Source organism: Sabethes cyaneus, chromosome 3, assembly GCF_943734655.1.
Source record: "Sabethes cyaneus chromosome 3, idSabCyanKW18_F2, whole genome shotgun sequence".
In the NCBI taxonomy this organism is placed as follows: domain Eukaryota; kingdom Metazoa; phylum Arthropoda; class Insecta; order Diptera; family Culicidae; genus Sabethes; species Sabethes cyaneus.
This window is the reverse complement of record NC_071355.1, coordinates 240,490,610-240,513,196: the sequence shown is the minus strand read 5'-3', so window position 1 is coordinate 240,513,196 and position 22,587 is coordinate 240,490,610. Positions and strand designations below refer to the sequence as shown.

At 42.8% G+C, this 22,587-nt stretch overlaps 1 protein-coding gene across 2 annotated transcripts; it reads right to left on the bottom strand.

Moving 5' to 3' along the window:
- Positions 1-328: 328 nt before the first annotated feature.
- Positions 329-17,050, bottom strand: LOC128744734 (ral GTPase-activating protein subunit beta). Of its 2 annotated transcripts, XM_053841936.1 has the most exons (14): positions 16,726-17,050; positions 16,444-16,663; positions 16,234-16,263; positions 15,768-16,166; positions 15,439-15,699; positions 14,330-14,434; positions 14,118-14,258; positions 13,520-14,057; positions 13,243-13,460; positions 12,833-12,994; positions 2,873-3,013; positions 2,257-2,814; positions 791-2,207; positions 329-731 (listed from the first exon to the last, which is right to left on the bottom strand). In XM_053841936.1, exons 1-14 carry the CDS (start codon positions 16,915-16,917, stop codon positions 617-619), a joined length of 4,497 nt encoding a protein of 1,498 aa, XP_053697911.1. In that variant the 5' UTR covers positions 16,918-17,050; the 3' UTR covers positions 329-616. The 2 variants fall into 2 exon arrangements, with proteins under 2 accessions (XP_053697911.1, XP_053697912.1); XM_053841937.1 differs by lacking the exon at positions 16,234-16,263.
- Between the last annotated feature and the right edge of the window lie 5,537 nt (positions 17,051-22,587).

The window sequence follows — 22,587 nt, the reverse complement described above, 5'->3', positions numbered from 1 at the left end:
TATTTGAATGAAAAAGTCAATTAGTTATTACCTCTTCCTGACACTCATCTCGTTTGACACTTCAACTTCGCGGTTTATCCATAAAATCTTTACGATCAATCCACGGCCAACAACTATCTCAACCACTATTCATTACAGAGGCTTTGGGCCTCACCTTTGGTTTTCAATAGTTTTAGGTTCGTAAAAACAAGCTGTCCATAAAATACGTCGTTTTCGCCGGAGTTTTTCTTCATGTCGTAGACCTTCTTTTTCACAATCGGATACATTTTAGGATATTTAAATCACAGATTTTTTAGATATCATAAAAACTAGACTCAGTTTAGTTGAGAAAAAATTGTTTTATATTTCCAATAGGAATATACTAATTATGTGCTGCTATAAGATTACTGTTTTTTTTCGGGTGACACAATTATAAGCATAAATTAGGGAATAACATAGCGATTTTGATAAAATAAATCAACTTGGTACGTAAATATGGTTAATAAATTAAAATTCAAATGCGTTTTCCAACCGATACAATAAAGAGACAACAATCATATTGTTGAACAGTAAACACCAAACAAATTAATATAATACTTTTGCACGGAGAGCGGGGAGGGGCTTACTCCTCGCGAGTTTAAATAGATGCTTTGAAAAGATCTGCCAACAGTTCCGGTTCGCTCATATCCTTCTTATACTTTTGCATCATCTCCTGGACCTTAATCCGTCGCCGCACGTGAGGGGGTTGATATCTGATGAAAAAAAAAGATTTGAAAAAATTTCCCCCACAATCAATCGGTTACGAACTTACGAATCATTATCCAGCCGTCTTCGTTTGGCCATATTGTAAGCCGTTTGACGAATGAGCGAACCAATTACCCGCCGGCTGACCACCATTCCATCGATCAGCGGTATAGCAAAGTTCATCCGGCCGACGGGTCCATGCAATTTGACCCGCAGCAGTCCGGAATTTAGAGCATGCAGAAATATGACGTGACATTCGCTGGCATTCAGCGGCGTAATGGGACCGTGCGCGGCCGAATAGCCGGCTCGAGTGTAATGCAACAAATCATCGATCGGGAATGTTAGGTGATCTTCGAAGCTCTCCAACCATACGAGCAGAATTTTTGCCGTCGGAGCAGTGTAAAGCGTTGCCGGTTTGGCAGCTCCCGTTCGTCTGCGTACCGGTGGAATGGGATCAGCCGATTTGCTGCTTGTGCTTCCTAACCGACCGGGTTCGTTTTCCAGCGAGAATTGACGTGTTTTGCTGGAAGCTGCCTTCGAGGCTTGGATTTCACTGACACTTCGCTCGTATGTCGTAGTGGGCATTCCGTCGTGGGAATCTTCCAGCGTAATTTCACTGCGATTTTGGCGATTCGGAACGACAATAGCAATCTCGGAAGCCACGTCCGCCCAGTAAAGGACTTTTTTCTCTCCGTTCAGTTGTAGGTCTTCGATGTTGGACGAACCGAAGGATTGTTTCTTTCGACGGTTTTTGTTTTCTTTGGGGATTTTCCAACTACTGTTGATAAACCCGGTCCAACCAGCGTGTTCTTCTACGTTAACAGGCCAACCAAGCGTGTATAGGACATTCCAAAAATGAACATCAATGTTGGCCAAATTTTCCGGGTCCATGTTACCGATGATGTCCACTTCGGACGTCTGTCCAGCTTTCACATAAAACACATGAATGGTGTCACAAGTGCGTGGACTCATTTTGTCCAGCATTTTTAGATCGTGACAAAATTCGGGCTTGGAAGCATCCAATGCGGTCAGCAGTCGCTGACCGTCGTTGTTGTCTCCGATCGAAAGAAACCCGAAATGGGCGAGAAACAGGCGCGCTGCTTGAAACTCGTGACACACATTCGGGGGAGTCGCCTCCTGAGCATGACCCAGCCCATCAACCGAGCATTCCGTTTGAGCCCAGGATAGTTTTTCGTACACCAATTGGTCTTCCAGCAGACGCGCCAAATGTTTAGTGGCTTGGTTACCAACTTTCTGTTCAGTCGAATCCAGCGTCGGAATAGAGTAATCTACTACACAAGGTGGAATACGGTCCACCGAGTCGGGGAAGTATTTGTATTCCATTTCCTGGCGAATCATTATGTCGTTCATCGGAACCGGTCGACCTGGATTAGGAGCGTGGTACTTCGTACCGGATTTGCTTCGAGATAAGTGCCGCAGCTGCATCGTCCAGGCGTGCCGTCCGAAGGGACCACGAATTAATACTGAAAAAAAGTTGATTAAAAAAACGTTTGACCCATTGAATTGACTTACTTGTAACGGTTGGCTGTGGATCCTGATCGTTTCCCAGTGGTTCCTCGAACAGTGCCAAAATGGTGGAGTTTTCCGTAACAAAATATTTAAATTTGCGAAGCGCCTGCTCCTGGCTAATCTCCGCTGTGTGTTCATCGGTCGTATTCGAATGTTTGGCGAGAACGACCTCATCAAGCAACGAGGACAACGATTGCTTTCCACACTCATTGGGGAAATAGTCGATCTGTTCCAGAATCAGAGTCAGCAAGTTCTCGGCAGCATCTCGCACACGCATCGATGCCGGTTTCAGTTCTTTCTCGTCCTTGTGCTTAACCGGTTCACCGGGTTTTCCTACGCTCTTGGAACCGGAAATACCCAACTCCACCACCTCCAGCACCGTTGTTAGACACTCCTTGTCCTGCAGCAGGTACGGATGGTGCATCAACCAGGCTGAAGTGCACTGAAACGCTGCCACGATGGTGCTGTGCAGGTCCTTACTGTGCGCCGGCGGAGGTCTTGAGCACTGATAGCAGATGTAGTCACAAATCCACTTTACAGCACGCTTGCATTCGAGAGCATCTGAATAAATAGAATCCGTGAATTGCAATTGTAAAAATTAACGATAACTACTGCATACCGGAATCCTTAATACGCATGGCGGCTAAACCGGACAGCAGCTCCAATGCGGCCAACGAAACATTCAAGTCGGTCTTCCAGGAAGAAATCAACCGGTGACACACCAGGTAGGTTGCCCGGACGAAAAGAGCGTGGCCGCTGTCTAACGATGGCATAATCGAAAAAGTGATTAGTTTGAAATACGTACTCGCGGGTTGCAAATACACTAGGTTTTATTGTACGTTCATGTTTTTGAAAGTTGTTGAAAGTAAGCCTCTCTATAATATAGACCAATAGAGTTAGGAAAATTTTAAAATAGTTTTTTTTGGCACATATTACATGTTGCAGATTAACAGTACATAGCCTGTAGTACTCCAGTAATGATAGGATAAATTTCCTTCTCGAAGTTACCATGAATCGAACCTTAGTGCTGGTTGGTTATCAGCTGAAATCATAATCGTCCCCTCTTCGAAAGAATTGTTTTGGCTGGCCAGCTGTCCAAGCTGTATCAAGATAGAAGCTGTAATGTAATAAATCATTCAAATTCATTCCGTAAATTAAAAAGGAAGCAGATTTGAATGCAGCGAGTAATATCGTTCAAAATATGGTTGGACGTAAAATTTCGCACACTTGCTTTGAATACGAACAGCTGGCTTCTGTCCTAAGTCTTGAGTTTTTTAGAGTACGAGGTGTCGACTTGAAAATCTATTGGACACCATCCGACTCCCTTACACCGCCTGTAACTCCACGAATCACTCCAACTCCGCGTGACCCCGTTTACATTTATGTGTCTGGTCCGCAACTGAACCCTTCTAATCCACTGCTAATTTACTACCAGAACATGCGTGGACTTCAAACCAAAATCGACAATTTTTTATTGCTGTAACTGCGCCATGATCGTTTCAACGAAAAACTTGTTTGACAAGAAAATTCATTCGCAACAGTTGTTCAGAAACTCTTTTTCCGTCTTTAGACGCAGTTGTAATCAACAAAACAGAAGATCTCATGACGAAGGTGTATTGATTGTCGTCTCTAACAAGTTGACCAGCTCCATTGACCCTTCCACGATCTTTGAAACACTTGGCCAACTATCAGTAAAAATCCTAGTGATCAAACGTTCTTAAAGCATCGCTGTAAGCTATTTAACTTCCAGGAAATACTGTATTCTCGTCTAATATCGAACGTTTTAAAGTTGCTGATGAGTGATTACAATCTGTTTGATCTACTCTACAATGTGAACGATTTGCTTAGCAGCGACTACCAACCGTTTGTGTTTCCACGGTCTGACACAAATTAAGCAGAACTAACTAGGAATAATCGCTCGCTAGATAGAATTGTTAATGATTTTGCCATATAATTTTGCGCAACTACCGAGGCAACTGATACGATGCCGCCATCTGCTCACAATCAGTTTGCTCGAAAATTCTATTGACCCGTACGGATTAGATCTCCGCAGAACGAATATCAATGGCCTAATCTCAGCAATTGACAATCTTTGCTATCTTCTCACGATGTAGATACTGCAAATGATCAATTTAATCGCTAATTATGTTCTCACACTTCGACCTGCTCACAAACCTGGAGAATTAGGAAACGCGCACCGTTGCCGTTTGCAATGTGCAAGTTTTTCCGCTTTGGGTGCTTTTCAAAGATCTCGCAACCAAGCCAACAAGTGATTTTCGAGCCTGCAATCTTATTACTTTTTTCCGTAACAATCGGTTTGTCGATTCAGTGCCGAATTTATCGGTCTTCCTAAGGTATCTTGAGTTGCCATCCTCAAGCTGCAACAAACAACCGCTGTTCAAGCATTCTTGTCAATCAGGGCACTTCCAACGGATCTGTCTCGGAGTCTTCGGCTTCTGTCGATTTCTCCCTTGGATATCGCTTTCGCTGGTCGCTTATCCGAAATCATTGCTATGTGGCCAGCCCTCTGTACCGCATGCTCTTACGTTCAAAAACAACCAGAGCTCGTTGGTCGGTCATCTTCAACAAACATGTACTACCATAAACAGTACTCTAAAAAAGTAAGGAAGGTCATTTGTCGACTTCAATAAAAAAGTTGGCTTGCCTGTGCAATTTGATATCTTTGCTACCTTCTGTATATTCCGTTTCGAAAGTGAATGATGTTTTGTCGTCTAGCTGTCGGCTCGGCCCTATGATCTCCAAGAATCCGGTTGCGATCGTTTTGTTCTACCAGCGTCAATATAGGAATGCAAATTGTTGCAGTGTATACGGGTTGGTGAACCGCATTTGAGCGGGTTGGATCACAGTATACTTCTTGCGAGGCATCGGAAACTAGGAGTTTCCTCGCCGTTTTATGACTTAATTCGTATCTAACATGCCGTAGACCGAGTATATTTTTTTCTGCAACATTTCTGGCGTACCGCAAGGCTGCAAAATTAGAGCGCTTATCTTTTCTTTTTCTATAAATGAATTGCTCGTCTTTTAAAGTGATCAGAAGAGACTGTATGGAACTACAAAACCTAGTACATATATTATTTTCATACCCATTTTTACCCGTATGAAGATTGAAACACAGACCAACAGACGTAACACTGAAGCCCCATTCCATCGCCAATAAAAACGATCATTTCGAATTTTCACTTAAGCCAAGGCTCAAACAACAGTCGCTGCGCGAGATGCCGCGCACCAGCGCTGGCGCTGTTGTCAGATAATATACAAGTAAATTTAAAGCATTGCTTAATTTATAGCGACCTGCTCTGCAACTTATAGATTCAATTCGTTTCTGGAAAGCCTTACTAATGTTGTACTATACGTACGCACCCGAATCTAACATTACTAATTATGAAAACTAAACATTACGTAACAGAACAAAACAAACAACCGATCGTATCATTAAGTCGCATAGAGTCTGACCGTATGATGCATTCATTCACAACTGCACATGCAGTGCTGGCTTGTACTTTTGATGTTCAGTGCCGACCAGCGTCCGCTTCACGACCAGCGAAGATTCCAATTACATTAATTGAGGATGGCTTAACCATCGAATACACTAAACATAGAATGATTTTATATACGGTCCCCGTAGTCTATCTCTTTTTAAATTTAAGAACATATTAGGATCAGTAAAATATCGATTCATAGTAACGATTATTTCGAGGGTCAAAATTAGTATAAAAGGAATTATCATCTCGAAGACAACCCCTACAGTCTGACTTAGGCTCAAGTAAGAGCAGTTCAAGTCGTTTGTTACTCTCCATCTCGGTTAAGTCCACCGCGAATTAAATCCGCTAATACGTGTTATTTTAGATTGCCTTCTAGATATTGTAGATGGCTCCCAAGATATTGTAGAATGTTGTTACCGGCGGATACTAGTAATCGCAAACGCTGAGCTCCCAGACCTAAACAGAAGATGAGGTACAGTGCAGGTTTTGGCTTAGAAAACTCAAATCGTATGATAAAATCAACTTTTTACATTAGATTCTGTAGAGAATCGGCACTGGGCTGCATCCAGGGGATTTCCCAGCAACTGCAGTTCATGATTTGTTCACTTTCACGTTCCGTCATCAAAGACGCACTGGTCGTGGCCATGGAGGATCCACAGTCCATCAGTGTGGTGGTGCGACGGATTTTATTCGACTGTAGCGTCTTCCGGTGTCCAACGTAAGCACGATTTTTCGCCATAATGCGTCTATGTATTTTTTGCTGATGCCATTATCGGTCGGTAGTCATCAGTAAGGTCGAATACGGAAATTTGTCTACCACTTCGATTCCATCAATCCGAATTTTTAAAGGATAATATTTGGCTCTTTCTGGAGACTCTTCTTTATATACACATGAACTTCGACGTATTAATGACAGGTCCAACTCAGTCTGAGATACTTGCTTACTTATCCTGGTGCGATGCCTCCTAGTGTCCGTCTCCGATTTCTCGAATGTTCCACACGTTCTAGGTCTTGCTCCACTTGGCCTAACCACCTAGCACGCTGCGCACCTCTGCGTCTGGTACCAACCGTCTTCGAGGCGAACATCATTTGTGCGGGGTTGTTGTCCGGCATTCTCACAAATTTTTGGATACCAGCACACAACGTTCAAAAACGGTCTTGTGTTTTCAAGTCCCCGTAGAGCATTGTCCACGTTTCGTGCCTGTAGACTACCAGTCTTATTAGTGTTTTGTACATGATACTTATACATGGTCTAGTGGAGTTCATCACAAGCACGACTTCCGGAAAGAATATGTCTACGTAAATCTGTACTGCAGTTGTTATCCGACGTCATCCGAGGTATTCAAATTCGTCCACCACCTCGAACTCGTTCCCGTCGAATTCCACACTACTGCCTAACTCGATTTACTGCTCAGCAACCACCTGGAACGTCCTTCCGACAATATCCACCTCGTCAGCGAAACAGATAAATTGACAAGATTTATTGACGATCGAGTCCCGCATGTTAAGCCCGCACAGGAGCCAGGAAATACCATCGCCTTGTCAGTCATTTGCGTGATTCAAACGGGTTTGATAACGAATCCGATATCCTTACACAGCACTGTATACCATCCACCGTGGCATATATCAGTCTCGTTAGCTTTCCGGGAAAACCGTTTTCGTCCACAATTTTTCATAACTTTTCGCCGTCGATAATATCGTAGGCGGTCTTGAAGCCTATGAATAGGTGTTGTTCAGATACTTTTGAAGGATCTGTCGCAACACAAAGATTTGGTCCGTTGTTGACTGCCCGTTCACAGTCTGTCTGAGATACAATTCCGTAATTATCTACAAGCTGCGTGTGGTGCTGTCAATGTCGTCGGAGAAACTCACAGCTGGGACTCATTGCCGGAAAATCGTATCACTTTTGTCTATCTGCACTCTTTTAATCACATTTTCTACCGACACGAAATCACACATACGGTTCATGATAGCCCTGGTCAGCTGCATAAGTTTTCCCGCAAAGATGTCCGTGTTCTGGTGTATGATCTACCATAACTGTTCTCGTTCGACTGTATCGTACGCTGCCTTGAACTCGATGAAATTGAATCTGATAAATTGAGAAGTTTTGATTCGTGATAGTACGGACTTCGGCTGTCGTAATAATCTGTTGGCCAACGATAGTAGGCGATGGAATATGATTAAGGAGACTATTTTGTCTATTTGGCATTGATTAGCGTAAGGCATTAAAAACTCTTGAGAACGCCATTAGCTCACCTACGTCAGTTCTGTTTCCGCTTCTGTTTATTGAATCAATGAAGTGCCACTTCTACCTGTCGGCAGCCTGATTTTCACGCACTTTTGCACACTGCATGTTTCGACTGGCGGCATATAGCGTAGCCTGTGTGCATGGGCTTGGGCTTGTGCCGAGACACGGGCTTGAACCTGAACTCAGACTGAGTCCTGGACATGGGCTTGGACGTGGTCTCGGGTTCGGGCCTGGACTTGAGCTTGGACGTGACTCGGGCTTGCGCCTGGATTCGCGCTTGGGGTTGAATTCGGGTTTGGACTTGGACTCGGGCTTCGGCCTGGGCTTGGGCTGGACATGGGCTTGGCCCTGAATTTGGGCTTAGGCCTGAACTCGGGATTGAATCTGGGCTTGGGTCTAGACCTGTATTTTTGTTCGGTTGGGTACATTTTACACTGCGACCAGTTATTTGATCTAATGTGGCAGGCCCCGGTTTATTGCACGCCACATCAGGGTGTCGTATCACTATTAGTATGAGTGATTTCCACTTGCTGATCGACGGCATTGTCCCAATAAGGTATTATACAACGAATAAAGTTTATTGCCTTATTGGGAGAATTCATCCATACATCTGAGGGTTGTATTAAAGTCATGTCAAAGAAAGTTTTTCTTTTATGAAGTAGTGCCACGCAATAGCATAGTAGATGTTCCGCATTTTCACTTTCTAGGTTACAGAAGCGACACGTGTCATCTTCTAATTTTCCCAGTTTAACCCATTTCCTCCCAGCGTTGCGAAAACGCAACGCACTTTCATTCGATTCTAGAGAAGGCTCTGTTTAAGATATCAACTTGGACCCTGAGAAACAAAGAAAGATTGGAAAAAAATCTAATCGACCTGTTTTTGCTCAAAGGTCAGATGTTACATGTAACATAATTACAACTGTGACAAACCAACAGGTTTTGCTATTTTTCAGACAGTTAAGGAAAAATGCTCATATAACTGAATTTTACCTCTATTTACGTCTGACCTCTTAATCAGTGATAGTAAGTATCGGTTGCTTGCCAAAAAACACTTCGTTTCATAATTTTGATTACTTTTGTAATTTTAAGAAAAGTTCTAATCCTTGCGTTGCGAAAACGCAACGCTAGGAAGAAACGATATTCAAAATTTGCAACGGGAACGTTTGTTTTCGTTCGTTCACTGCAGATGTTTCATTTGAAGTCGTTGCTTTATAGTAATCAAATGAATGTAAATCTTATCTTTCGCTTGTTCAAAATATCCCGGAAACAATATAAAAATCGCAAGTTTGATTTAACGGTAAAAAAGTATGAAGTATTTATATGCATAATAATGAAGGTATGCAAAAATGGTATACCCCTAACGCCCAGCGTTGCGTTTTCGCAACGTAGCGTTGCGGGACACCGGGTCAAAATTAAAAATACATGTCAGCGGCTTTTTCTTAGTTGGCCTAAAAGAGAATTTTCCTGAAAGTTTCAACTTTCTATCCCTGCTGGGAAAAGTGTGGGGCTTAATGGGTTAAGTTTAAGTTCCCAGTTTTAAGTGATATTTACTTGCACAGTGGCCTGTTACGATGCCACAGTAAGTACGTAAGTCCTTTTTAGACAGGCTAAGAAGTTTCTGGGTTGTTGTTTTATTAGGAGATATAAATTTCGAGCTGTCAAATTTTTTTTCCAGACATCATCAATCATTGATTGTTCCCAGTTTCTTAATTCCATTCTAATGGTACATTCTGATGCCCCACAGAATGGTACTGGCCCAATGAAACATTTTATCGATCCAGTTTTTGCCAACTGATCCGCTTTTTCATTGCCTTCAATTCCACAGTGCCCAGGGACCCAAAAAAGATTTACTGTGCTTTTTCTAGCCACCTGCTGTAGCAATTGAATATATTCCCAAACCAGTTTAGATGAACACGAAACTGACTTCAGTGCTTTTAAAGCAGCCTGGCTGACAGAAAATATCCATATATTTGTAGGTCTATAATTTCGTCGCAGACAAACTGTAGCACATTCAATAATTGCCTGTATTTCTGCTTGAAAAACAGTCGGCCATTGGCCCATGGATATTGATATGTCGATTCCGGGGCCCGTTACGCCAGCTCCAACTTTGTTGTTTAGTTTAGAACCGTCAGTGTAGAAGATTATCGATCCTGGTTGAATATTAGGCCCACCTGATTCCCACTCCGTGCGACTTGTTTCTATTACATGGAATAGTCGTTCAAAGTTATATTGCCTATCCATCCAGGCCTCATGCGTTAATATAGGATTAATTTTAAAATCCTTTAAGATACTGAGATGACCCCTAAGGTCTCCATCAAAGAACTTTTTTGTTCTCCTTAACCTTAGTGCATTTTTCTCAGCTTCTAGTTGAACAAATAAGTGCAGTGGAAGCAAACTTAAAATAGTGTCTAACGCTTTTGATGGCGTACTGCTAGTTGCTCCGGTTATGGAGATTGTAGCTGTGACTCGGGATTGAGCCTAGACTCGCGCTTGGAGTTAGACTTGGGTTTGGGCTTGGATTCGGGCTTGTGCGTGACTTGGACTTGGGAATAGACTTGGGTTTAGGTCTGGGCTCAGACTTAGACCTGAACATGGGTTTGGGCCTGGATTCGAACTTGGGCAGGGGCCTGAACTTGAACTCGGGCTTGGACTCAGGCTTAGGCCTGGATTTGGGCTTGGACCAGGACTCGGGTTTCGGTTTGGACTTGGACTTGGGCGTGACTCCGGCTTACGCCTAGACTCGCACTTGAACTTGGACTCGGGTTTGGACTTGGACTCTAGCTAGGGCCAGGACTCGGGCTTGGGTTTACGCCTGGGCTCAGATTTAGACCTGGGCGTGGGATTGGGCTTGGACATGACTCTGGCTTACGTCGGGACTAACGCTTGGGGTTGAATTTGGGTTTGGACTTGGACTCGTGCAGTAGGCCCTGGACTCGGGCTTCGGCCTGGGCTTGGTCTTAGGTCTGGGCGTAGACTTAGACCTGGACATGGGCTTGGCCCCGAATTTAGGCTTGGGCTTGAACTCGGGATTGAATCTGGGCTCGGGTTTAGACCTGTACTTGGGCGTGGGCATGACTCGGGCTTGAACCTGGACTCGCGCTTGGGGTTAGACTTGGATTCGGGCTTGGGCGTGACTTGGGCTTAGGCCTGGGCTCAGACTTAGACCTGGACATGGGATTGTGCCTGGATTCAAACTTGGACCTGGGCTTGGGCTGGGACCTGGACTTGGAGTCGGGCTGGGGCTTGGACTCAGGCTTAGGCCTGAATTTGGACTTGGACATGGATTCGGGTTTGGGACTGGACTTGGGCTTGGGCGTGACTCGGGCTTACGCCTGGACTCGCACTTGAACTTGGACTCGGATTTGGACTTGGACTCGTATTAGGGACAGGACTCGGGCTTGGGCTTACGCCTGGGCTCAGACTTAGACCTGGACATGGGATTGGGCCTGGATTCGGGCTTGGACCGGGGCTCAAGCTTGAGCCTGGACTTGAGCTCGGGCTGGGGCTTGGACTCGGGCTTAGGCCTGGATTCAAGCTTGGACCAGGACTCGGCTTTCGATCTGGACTTGGGCTCAGGCGTGATTCGGGCTCGCACCTGGACTCGCGCTTGGGATTGGACTCGGGTTTGGACTTAGACTCGTGCTAGGGCTTGGACTCGGGCTTGGGCCTGGACTTGGGTTTAGGCCTGGGCTCAGACTTAGACCTGGGCATGGGCTTGGGCCTGGACTCGGACCTAGGCTTAAGCCTGGACTCAGGTTTAGGCCAGAACTCAGGCTTGAGCTTGGACTCGAGCTTGGGACTAAACTTAGGCTTGGGACTGGATTTGAGTTTGACCTTGGACTAGGGTTATGACTACTTAGGACTAGGTCCAGGTCCAGATGTAGGGCTAGAGCGTGCACATAGACTTGGATATGCGATGACTGATCGGCGTCCATCCCTCTAGGCGGATAATGTAGTCTGAAGTTGTTGGAGCGTCTTAGTAGAATACGAAACCTGGAAATTAAATTAAAAGAAAACTTATCCAATTTAATTCTACTATGTATGTAGTAGAACATACATAGTAGAATTGAATTGGATAAGTTTTCTTTTTGTTTAATTTCCAGGATAATGTAGTAGAATCGAACATGTAACTTGTAGCGATATCTTCCCAGCAACAATATGTAACCCGGTGGGGTAAGATTTAAACAGAAGAGGAACAGCTAAAGATGAGACAAGATGGTAACGTAAGCCTTCTTCGACGAATGTTAAATTCTTACCGGAATGTAACAAAAAATCCATTTCAATATTCGCAGCAATCATAATTGAAAGTCTGCCTTGAAGTTGAAAATCGTAAAGAAAATGTAGAGAATTTACACTTTCTTATTTATTATACATTTTCAATACCTATTTGTCTATGCAAATCCGTTCTTACTTTGCATGCGAATCAACTTGTAGAATTCCTGATCGATGGATGCAAAAATCTTGTTGTTCCGTTGAGAAATAAAAGAGTTAGAAGTGTTCGAAACTTGGCCATTTTTTCATTTTTTAAATTTTGATGTTACCTTCCCGTAAGATGTAGTCCTTCGTCAAAACCCACACATTTAAAACAAACTTAATAACAGAAATTAATCTTCTTCTGATCAGAATAGAATGTCTAATCTGAATTCTGATCGAACTGTGTGGTGAATCAGCATCGATTCGACCAATAATTTAGAATCGAGGCGAGTGTTTAGCAAAAACCAATATCATAATTTCCTACTCAACCCAGAAAAAAGAACATACGTTTCTAGTTTCTACTATACTTACATACGCTAACAACAGTGAGTCAAATAAGGAGAATGAAATTTACCATAAACTGCAGACGAACTCAACTCTAAATCATGAATAATGTCGGATGAGAAATCATCGAAAGCCGGCAAACTAGAGGGCTCATTGCTAAGCGTGGCGGTGCTGTTGCCTCCGATGCTCGAGTTGGCGCTATTGATCGAGTACGTACTTTTCTCCGAGCATGCTACGAAAAACGGAAAACGGAAGAGGTGATGGCGGTGGTGTGTTGCGGGTGATGCGATGTCGCGTTCGGTGATAATATTTGCATGTGGGTGAGAAAAATATGGGAAAATAAACGAAACAAAAAGAGAAAACAGAAACAACGTAAATGCTACGGTTGAACTAAGATTTTCCGGAATTTGAATTCAAGCGATTAAAAAAGCGAGCAGAATTTAAGCATGGTGAAATGCTGCCGCTAGTTGAGTCGCAAACCTGAGCTGAGCAAGTTGGAATCGTTAGCCTGCGGGTGGGTACCGTGCAGTACATCTCCGCCACCGCCCAGTTCCATTTCTTCGAACGAACCGGAATCCTGTACGCATAGGTGTAGTCCTCCAAGCAGCATATGGGTGTTTTGTGCATCGCTTTCTACCTGAAGGGCATTCATCAGTATGTTGATCAGCCGCGGTTTCAACTGAATGAAGTTTATCATTCTGAAAAGAAAAACAAGTTATTTAAAATATTTAGTGAATTTGAGAGTTTCATCACTCACTTATCAGCTGGACCTCCGGTAATATCCCGAATGGGGAGCGTCTGGAAGTGCAACGGAAGTGCCAGAATCGACAGTAGTACATTGATTGCGGCTCGTCTGAGCTCAGTTTTGTTAACAATCACATTTTGGGATCGCATTTTCAGCTCCTTCTCGGGCAGAATCTGCTCCAGTGCGGCAATGAACGAAGGCAGCAGCACCTGAATGCCTTCCAAATCGATCCGAAAGAGATCGGACGAATTGTACAGAATGCTTGCCAGCGTTTCCTCGCATTCTTTCGTGTCATTTAGCCGTAGGCCCTGCTGCAGGGCCATATAGAAACGAGCCAAATAGACGGGCAGGATTTCTTCGCCCGTTTTCTTGGCGCAGAAAATACGACACAACGCACCGACGGCTTCCGCCTTGCCCGATTCGTACTTGTCGATCGTTAGCCCGGGTGGAACGTCACTCATCTCGGAAAGCGACGGCGGTTGCGAGAGGCTACCCTTGCGGTTGTCCATTATCATCGACGAAGGGCGACGCTTCGCTTCGGCTGCACGTTCTGAAATTTAAAAAAAATTAGATAGTAAGTCTCCTAGTTGTGGAGCAACTATGGACTTACTCTTCATATTTTGGATCCACGTTTCACCGCCGATGTGGGCAGCATCGAAAAGCCATTCTCCGAACAGGTGTAGAATGCTGTTGCAGCGTGGCCGGTTGGCAGCCAGCGGGTAACGATTTTCCTGGCATAATGAGAGCATTGCTGGAAGGGAAATCAATTCCGTTTTGATTCATACCTAATTTTTAATAGGGTAAATCTTTCGGGTGACTCACATGAAAATCCTGACGATGGTAGCGAAGATGATTGCGGAATGGAATTCGGTTGGTTCGCAGCCGCTCGGCTGCTGGTCAGACCACTGAATGAACTTTTTGTGAGACCTTAAAAGTAAAACGGAAAATGTTCGAATAAAATACCAAGTTTAAACAAGGATTAATTTCAGGATGCAATTATTTACTTTGGAGTGCGTTGTGAATAGGTAATTTGTTTTCTCTCCATTCTTAAAAAATCAAAACGTAAGAAGTGTGTTAATCAACTTTCTACTGCAAGCTGACAATACCGAAAAAAAGAAGATAAAACATAAAATGATCCTTTACAAGCGAGGAACGGGTCGTTCTCCAACAAAATACACTTAGATCAAGCCAAAAAACACTGAGACGTAGGTATTACGAAATGCGCACCCTTTGAATGGGCCATCGAAATTACGGCGTGAGCAGAAATCGAAGGCGCTACGCTGAAGCTTTTGGCCAGCCGCCTCTGAAGTGGCGGCGTTGGTGAGTTCGGTACTCCTCCATCTGTGCCCGAGTACTGTCCGTCGTGGGAAATGCTGCTCATGAAGCTGCCTATAACGCTTCCTCCGGAACTAGCTGTGCTCTCCAATTGAACTACATTGTGTCCAGCTAGAACTCCTCCACCTCCTGTGCCACTGGCAGCACTAACATTGCTATGAGTGCTACTGTTCAGAGCATGGTTGGAGCCGCTCCCAACCACACCAAGAGCGGCTCCCAGTCCAAGCCCACCGAGTCCTCCGGATGACCGGATCGACGGACTGAGCCTAATCTCTCCACCGGAATGTCTGAAGTTAATATTCGGTGTCGTATTACCCGCACTACTACCAGCGCCGAGCTGAAGCTGCTGATGGATGCTTTCCATGATTGTCGCATCGTCTTGCCTGTACAGAGCTATTCCTATTTACGGTTTCAAATTTCATAGCAGCGTTGAAATAGAATGACAAATGGGTTTTATGACTGTGGAATTAGTGTCACAGCATTTGAAGGAAACCCATTTTCGAACTGTGAAATGGTTTTCGATCAATGCCATAACAACTAACCACCCTTGATCTATTTAAATTTAAGAAAGACCAACAATCAAGCTTGATACATACCTAGAAAAGCATCAACCAGTCCGGCGATTCCCTTCATGGTTTTCAGAAAGATTTGCGGTAACTGCAGCAAACAGGGATGATAGTGCGGCTCAATTCCATCCGTATTCAGAAGCACAGCCTGAATGAACTGCGGCGTGCGACTGATCACCTGCGGACAGCACAGATCGGTCGGTGCACCCAATATCTTCAGAAATCGTATCCACGATTGAGCTATACCGTCGTTGGTCATTCCAGCCGGAATCAAATTGGCATCTTCTTCCACTGAAAACGATGTTATATTCCAATTAAAACTCTAAACTTCGAAATCATAATTCCTAACTTGATCATACTTATTTTCATTTCCGGAAACGCCGGTCCATACGTAAATTCTAGCAGTTTGGCTGTTAGCACAAGATTGACTCGATTCCATTGTTCCACCAGGGCGATTCGGTGGCGCCAAGCGGCGCAAGATTCCTGGAATGTTTTCCACAGCGAAGGCGAAGGAAAGCATCGGCTGCAGGCCAGCAACCAAACTTCGAACAACACACTTAGCACCCGTTCGCACAGCTGATCGCCGACGTCATCCTTAACGATGGGTGGAGCTAGCAAAATCTCGTTAATCGCCAGCAGGAACAGAAGCAGCGCCTCCCATGTTTCAACCGATAAAATTTTCGAGTTTTGCGCTGTATCCTGCAAAGTTCGAAGCACTCGATGGCAGAACACGGCCTGCCGATTTATCGTGTCCGTCCCTAAAACAATCAGATCGTGCAGTGTTAAACATTAGGCACCGGAAACTGAACACAACGCAAACATCACCTAACTCTTCTTGATAGATAAAAGGCCAATCTGGTTGAGCATGAGGAAAAGAAAGGTCAGTATCAAACCACCAATAACGTTATAGCATTGTACATAGCAAATTAGTAGCGATAACAGAAGTAGGGTGCATGAAAGCAAAACAAAAAAAGTGCAGTTAAAACTTTAACTCAAAATATTAAAGATCGACAAAGGCCAAATAAAGCTGGATACCTTCGCCCGGTCGTGGAACAAACAAATTGTACAGATGCTTGATGATCTTCCGCACGTAGGTGTTCGGATCATCGCAGATCGGCTTCGGAACACTAATTTTCGTCTGCGGCAACAAAGCCGTCACCCACTCGCAATAGATATTCACACAATCCTTGATAATATCATGCTCGGCCAGCGGGAGTGACAGCCCGTGACAAATTACGTCCATGCACCATTGAACCTGGCACAAAAAAAAAACATCCAATCAATTCCTAATTAAAAATTAATCAAAACAACACTCACCTCCTGATCGGACACCAGCGTGCTCGGTTCGGCCACGTTGGTAATGCCGAGATTTCCAGCCAGCTGCTTCACGACTACGGCTGCCACATCACGACCGCCAGCGATACCGAACTTACCGAGAACGCTTTGCGACTGGGCGTTGCTGATGTTTTCCGTAATTGTCGGCACCAGTGAGGCCCACTCGGAGTACATTGTGCGTTTGTTCGTGAAAAGAGCGTGAAAGATTTTCTCAAATCATATCGTTTCAATCGAAAAATCACTGGAAAAGTAGTTTCTTTTCTGCTAAAACAAAGTGAACGGGAATCGGGAACCCACACAGAATATTTTCACCTGAAAAAATGTTTACGTTTTCTTTTGCCTCTGGTCAAAGTTGCCAGAAAACTTTCCTCCGCATTCCTTTTGATGCAAGCCGGCCGGTATGCACCTGTAAAAGAAAAATTTCAAAATTGAATTTGGTAGGGCAGTGATGGTCAAACCGCGGCCCTTCGTGATGATTTATGTGGCCCGCGGACTGGTTTGAGGGATGGCGGATTTATGAATAATTTTTTTGATTACAGAGGTTACTCAGATCAGTCGTAATACTTCGTGCATATTGTAGATCTGATTGTTTTCCAGTTTAAATCTTGTAGTGAGTCTTAAAAATCGGCTTTTGCTGCCGCCTATGTAACATTTTGTTATTCGCAGAAATGGCCAGAGGGCACTTTTATTGTAAAAGTGCCTCAAATTCAAATTTTATTAATATTTTTGTTTTTGACGTAGGACTACGTCTTACGGCAAGTTTTGAGATAGGGTGTCATTCCAAAAAATCGAAAAATGCGAGCGTCACGAAAAATGAAAGGTTTTGAGCGCTAATAGCTTTTTTAGTGTAAGAATAGCGCTTTTCAATATTCTTACACCAATCGATCGGAAAATCTTCTAAGAATTGACCCAAAAGAAGAAAAGTATGGATTCTTGCTGTTGAACTATTGAAAAATTGAAAATAATGAACCTGTGTTTTACCAGTATAATCAATATATATAGAATGCCAGTGTCGCTGGTGTTTCATGGATATTTTGGTGGCAAACATGTTGCTGGTTCGTGTCTTGGATACGGGAACAACATTGTCAAATTGCCCAATAGAAAATTTTCCTGCCGACGAAATACCCCAAAACGACCAAATCGGGTGATTTATCCTACGTGTTTTACGGAAAAGCAGGATTTTTTATTGGGTTGCCTTTTTAGTTTGACAATCAGATTCCCGTTTCGAATCGAGAACTCACACATATGCGCATACAATGTAAATACATAATTTTCAAATGTGTGATGTTTGGCACAAGCACTGCAGCGACACTGGCATTCTATATATATTGATTCAACTGTTTTACCAGAATTCTCGCTTCGTGATTGATTGGAAGATTCTTAACGATGATCTAAGCCTATACCAATTTGACATCTGTGCTTGGGAAGTAAGCCAAAGCAAGTGACCAAGTTTCCTCATTTCAACAAGATTTCTTAACACCGCGGTTCAACCTAGACCATTTTGATGTCCTTGCTTGGGAAGTACGCCAGAAAGAGTGACAAAGCCCCCTCGTGCCAACAGATTTCTTACGAACGCGATTAAACCTAGTCCAGCTTGATGTCTGTGTTAGGGAAGTGTGCCAGAAAAAATGACACAAGTTCGTTGTCCCAAACAGATCGCAAATTCTTTACTGCGAGACGATTAAACCTCGGCGAATTTGATATCTTTGTTGAAAAAATGTGCTACAGCTGTAGTGTGTGGTTATAATATGACTCTGTATGAATACGCATGCTTGCCGTTTCATTAGAAGTGTAGTGAAAAGATGTGCTGTTGATAAAATAGGATTGAATTGGGTTGTTTAACGGTATATGGATTTTAATGGCATATGATGCAGTTTGGCATAAAAAATAAGAAAACATAAATTATTTTGTTTTTGTTATTGTATAAACGTCAAAAAAAATTTTTTTAATGTTTAATATGTCAGGCCAATATTTAAGACAACATGCCATCGAAAAACCATGCGCGACATTCGTTGCTTGGTTGCCTGATAGTTTGTGACAACCTTGCATTCAACATCAACTATAGTCTGCAGTTGTTTGTAAACAAAATAGACGCCGCATTTTAATGAGTGAACGTTTTGATTGAAAATGGCTTGTTCAGTGTCCGGATGTTGCAAGGTTCAACTCAATTCAACAGATATCCATCTGTTTCAGTTGCCCAAAGATAGTGATATAAGAGATATATGGCTCCAGCGTATTGGAATCGCCGGTTCAGTCTCCAGCTTCAACAACAAAAGGAAGCGCCTCTTTGTGTGTCAACAGCATTTTGATGTAAGCGAAAATAATTACGATAAACTTATACCTATTAGTGCAAATTGTGATTTATTTACTATTTCAGCCATCGGACTACCAGGTAGTTCCCGTAAAATCCGCCAAGTTCAATGTGCGGTACAAATTAGATAAAAATATTGTTCCTCATAAAAATCTGCCATCTACACAAGGTGAAAAATATAACCACATATAACTAGATTACATATATTTAGTTGTTATAATTCTTCTATTTCAGATGCTGAGAAGTATTACTTCATGATTCCCAAATCGGACCCATTGGCCTCTCCTTTGAAAATTAATGCTTTCGATGGTCAACGAGTGAACGAATCCTGTCAGCCAGGGGGAAGTAGACAATGCTCTCCAAAGAGAAGCATTCAGATCGGCAATCAGGATACTCCGACTGGTACTTTCAGCACTATTGCATCAAAAAGCGCCGGTACGTATTGGTTAGGCATGCAGGGCGCTATATCTCTGCATATTAGCTTTGATAGGAGGAAATGCTTATCAACTTAGGGACTATAATGACTCGTTTCATTGGGCCTGATTTTTTTTCAGGTATAATAAATTATTCAAGTTTGTCACGAGGTTAACAAATTATGGTTGGCCTTTACCATTATATTAAATTTAAATAAGGTGTATTTTTTATATTATTTTCGTAATTACCGGTGCCAACATACACTCAAGTCTTTTACACGTTTCTTTACGATTTTTGAATTGACGCGATTTTTAAATTTTTTTGTTTTGATTTTTTTAGCGATTTTTGAATTTGAGCGGTTTATCGACGACTTTCAATTAACGCTGTTTTTTACGTCGACTTTTGAATTGACACGGTCTATTTTATGACGGTTTTTGAATTTACGCGGTTTTTGACGTAGGACTACGTCTTTGTTTACTATTCTGGGACTGGGTAGCACTTTGTGAAAACGAAAATAGGAGTGTAACGTTTGAATGAAAGATTTCAAATGCTAATAACTACTAAACTACTGAACGAAACTGAACAATTTATATGTCGTTGAATAGATAAAATGACCAGCAATTTTTTAGGGGAGTAAGAGAGCAATTTTAAGGGGGCGTAAGAAGTGGGGCTCCTATACAAATGAATCACAAATTTCCTCAAAACTCGGGAACTAATCAAGCAAATGGAACCAAATTTGGAATGTAGGGGTTTCAGAAGGCAAGAATTATTTCTATGGTAAATTATAACCCCTCCCCTCTTTAGGGGGGGGGGGGGGGCACCCATACAAATAATATTCAAATTTCCCCATAACTCGAGAACAATTCGAGCAAAGGAACCAAAATTGGCTTGTGAGGGTTTTTGGAGGTAAGATGTTTTTCTATGGTGTACTGAGACCCCTTCTTCTTATAAGAAGGGGGGCTCCCATACAAATGAAATACAAATTTCCTTATAACTCTAGAACTAATCAAGCAAATGAAACCAAATTTGGCATGTGGGGGTTTTAGAAGGCATGAATTTTTTCTATGGTATAATGAGACCCATCCGTCTTTTAACAGGGGGGGGGTTCTATGGTAGATTAGAAGCTTTGCTTTCTTTAAGAAGGGGAGATCCCATACAAATGAAATACAAATTTCTTCATAACTCGAGAACTAATCAAGCAAATGGCACCAAATTTGGCGTGGGGGGTTTTTTGGAGGCTTGAATTTACTTATTTTATGATGCTTTGAGACCCCTCACTCCTGTGGTAGAGGGATGATTCATTACCATTTCAACCTTTACGATGCACACAAGTGATTTTTAAAAGAAATTGCTATGTCTCAAAGGTTGCAGGCATTGTACTTATGAACCCCCGTCCACGTATTTTCAAAGCATCCATTGCATTAAATAAATAATTGAATCTGAATATTTCGCTCTTCTCTTTTGAACATTCACTTAAACAATGGCACTCACAGATTCTTATAAACATACATAAGCCAGAAATGCAGTTTACATTAGTCTTTGATCTGATGATTTGATATAGTCCTACGTCACCCTTTCGTACAACCCTTAGGGCTGTATACCTTGTAGTTTTTTACAACATATTTCGAATTACGGCGTTTTTTTTTAATATTATAGGACAAGATTGAATATTAAAGGACAAGTGTGAAGAGACGACTGGATATGATGACCATGACAAGACGATTCACCGACATTTATCTCGAGCTTAATTCGGGCAACTTAAGTCCTCTTGGTCCGAGGAACGGCGTTCAATCGACCAACATAAGTTTGTTCGGCCGGTTTATTTTGCTTGAGAACCAATTAGCAACACGATGCAGCCCATCAACTCGCACGAAAAAAACACCGATACGTGTTGGTTGATTTTGATACCCATACGAATAAAATTGGATATTAGATTCACTGATGGAAACTCAAATGACGCAACTATATTTCATTTGACGATTGCTGGCGAGATTGTTCTGCTTTAGCCCATGCATATTTATATTATACTAGCTGACCCGACAAACTTCGTATTGCCACAAATTAACCTGTGTTGTACATAAATCATGAATCTCGGATGATCTTTGTCACTTCTCGAGTTTTGCAAGCCCCCCAGTGGGCGGCGCTTCCGACGGCGGGTCACCGGCAACACTCGCGACCGGCTCGTCCTGAATGATCTAGTGTTACTATAGATAGTTTTTGTGGTCTTGTTATTGATTAATGTTTTATGGAAGAGTCTCGAATTTCTCGAGTTGGATTAGTTTTTGAGTTTCGCAAAAATTTCTGTTTTATTTGTATGAGAGTCCATATCCCCCTACCACAGGGGTGAGAGGTCTCTAACTATCATAAAATAAATTCAAGACTCAAAAATCTCCTACATGCTAAATTTGGTTCCATTTGCTTGATTAGTACTCAAATTATAAGGAAATTTGTATTTCATTTGTATGGGAGCCCACCCTCTTAAAAGGGAAAGGGGTCGTAATACACCACAGAAAAAAAATTCTGCCATCTAAAACTCTCACATGCCAAATTTGGTTCCATTTGCTTGATTAGTTCTAAAGTTATGAGCAAATTTGTATTTCGTTTGAATGGGAGCCCCCCCCCCTCCTAAAAAGGTAAGAAGTCCTAATTCATCATGGGAAAAATGGTGCCTCCAAAAACACCCACATGCCAAATATGGTTCCATTTGCTTGATTAGTTCTCGAATTATGAGGAAATTTGTATTTCATTTGTGTAGAAGCCCCCCCTCTTGAAGTGTGGAAGGATCCTAATTCACCGTAGAAAATATTTTTGCCTCCAAAAACCTCCACATGCCGAATTTGGTTCTATTTGCTTGATTAGTTCTCGAGTTATGGGGAAATTTGTATTTCATTTGTATTGGAGCCCCCCCTCCTAATGTGGGAAGAGGTCCCAATTCATCATTGAAAAAAAAAATTGTCTCCAAAAACACACACATGCCAAATTTGGTTCAATTCGCTTGATTAGTTCTCGAGTTATGAGGAAATTTGTATTTCATTTGTACAGGAGCCCCTCCTCTTAAAGTGGGGAGGGGTCCTAATTCACCATAGAAAATTTTCTTGCTCTCGAAAACCTTCACATGC

Coding starts and splice junctions, on each gene's coding strand:
- LOC128744734 (XM_053841936.1), bottom strand. CDS start 16,917: ATGTACTCCGAGTGGGCCTCACTGGTGCCGACAATTACGGAAAACATC. Junction 13,461..13,519: donor ACCGGAGGTCCAGCTGATAA/GTGAGTGATGAA, acceptor TTTTCTTTTCAG/AATGATAAACTTCATTCAGT. Junction 2,208..2,256: donor TCCACAGCCAACCGTTACAA/GTAAGTCAATTC, acceptor ACTTTTTTTCAG/TATTAATTCGTGGTCCCTTC.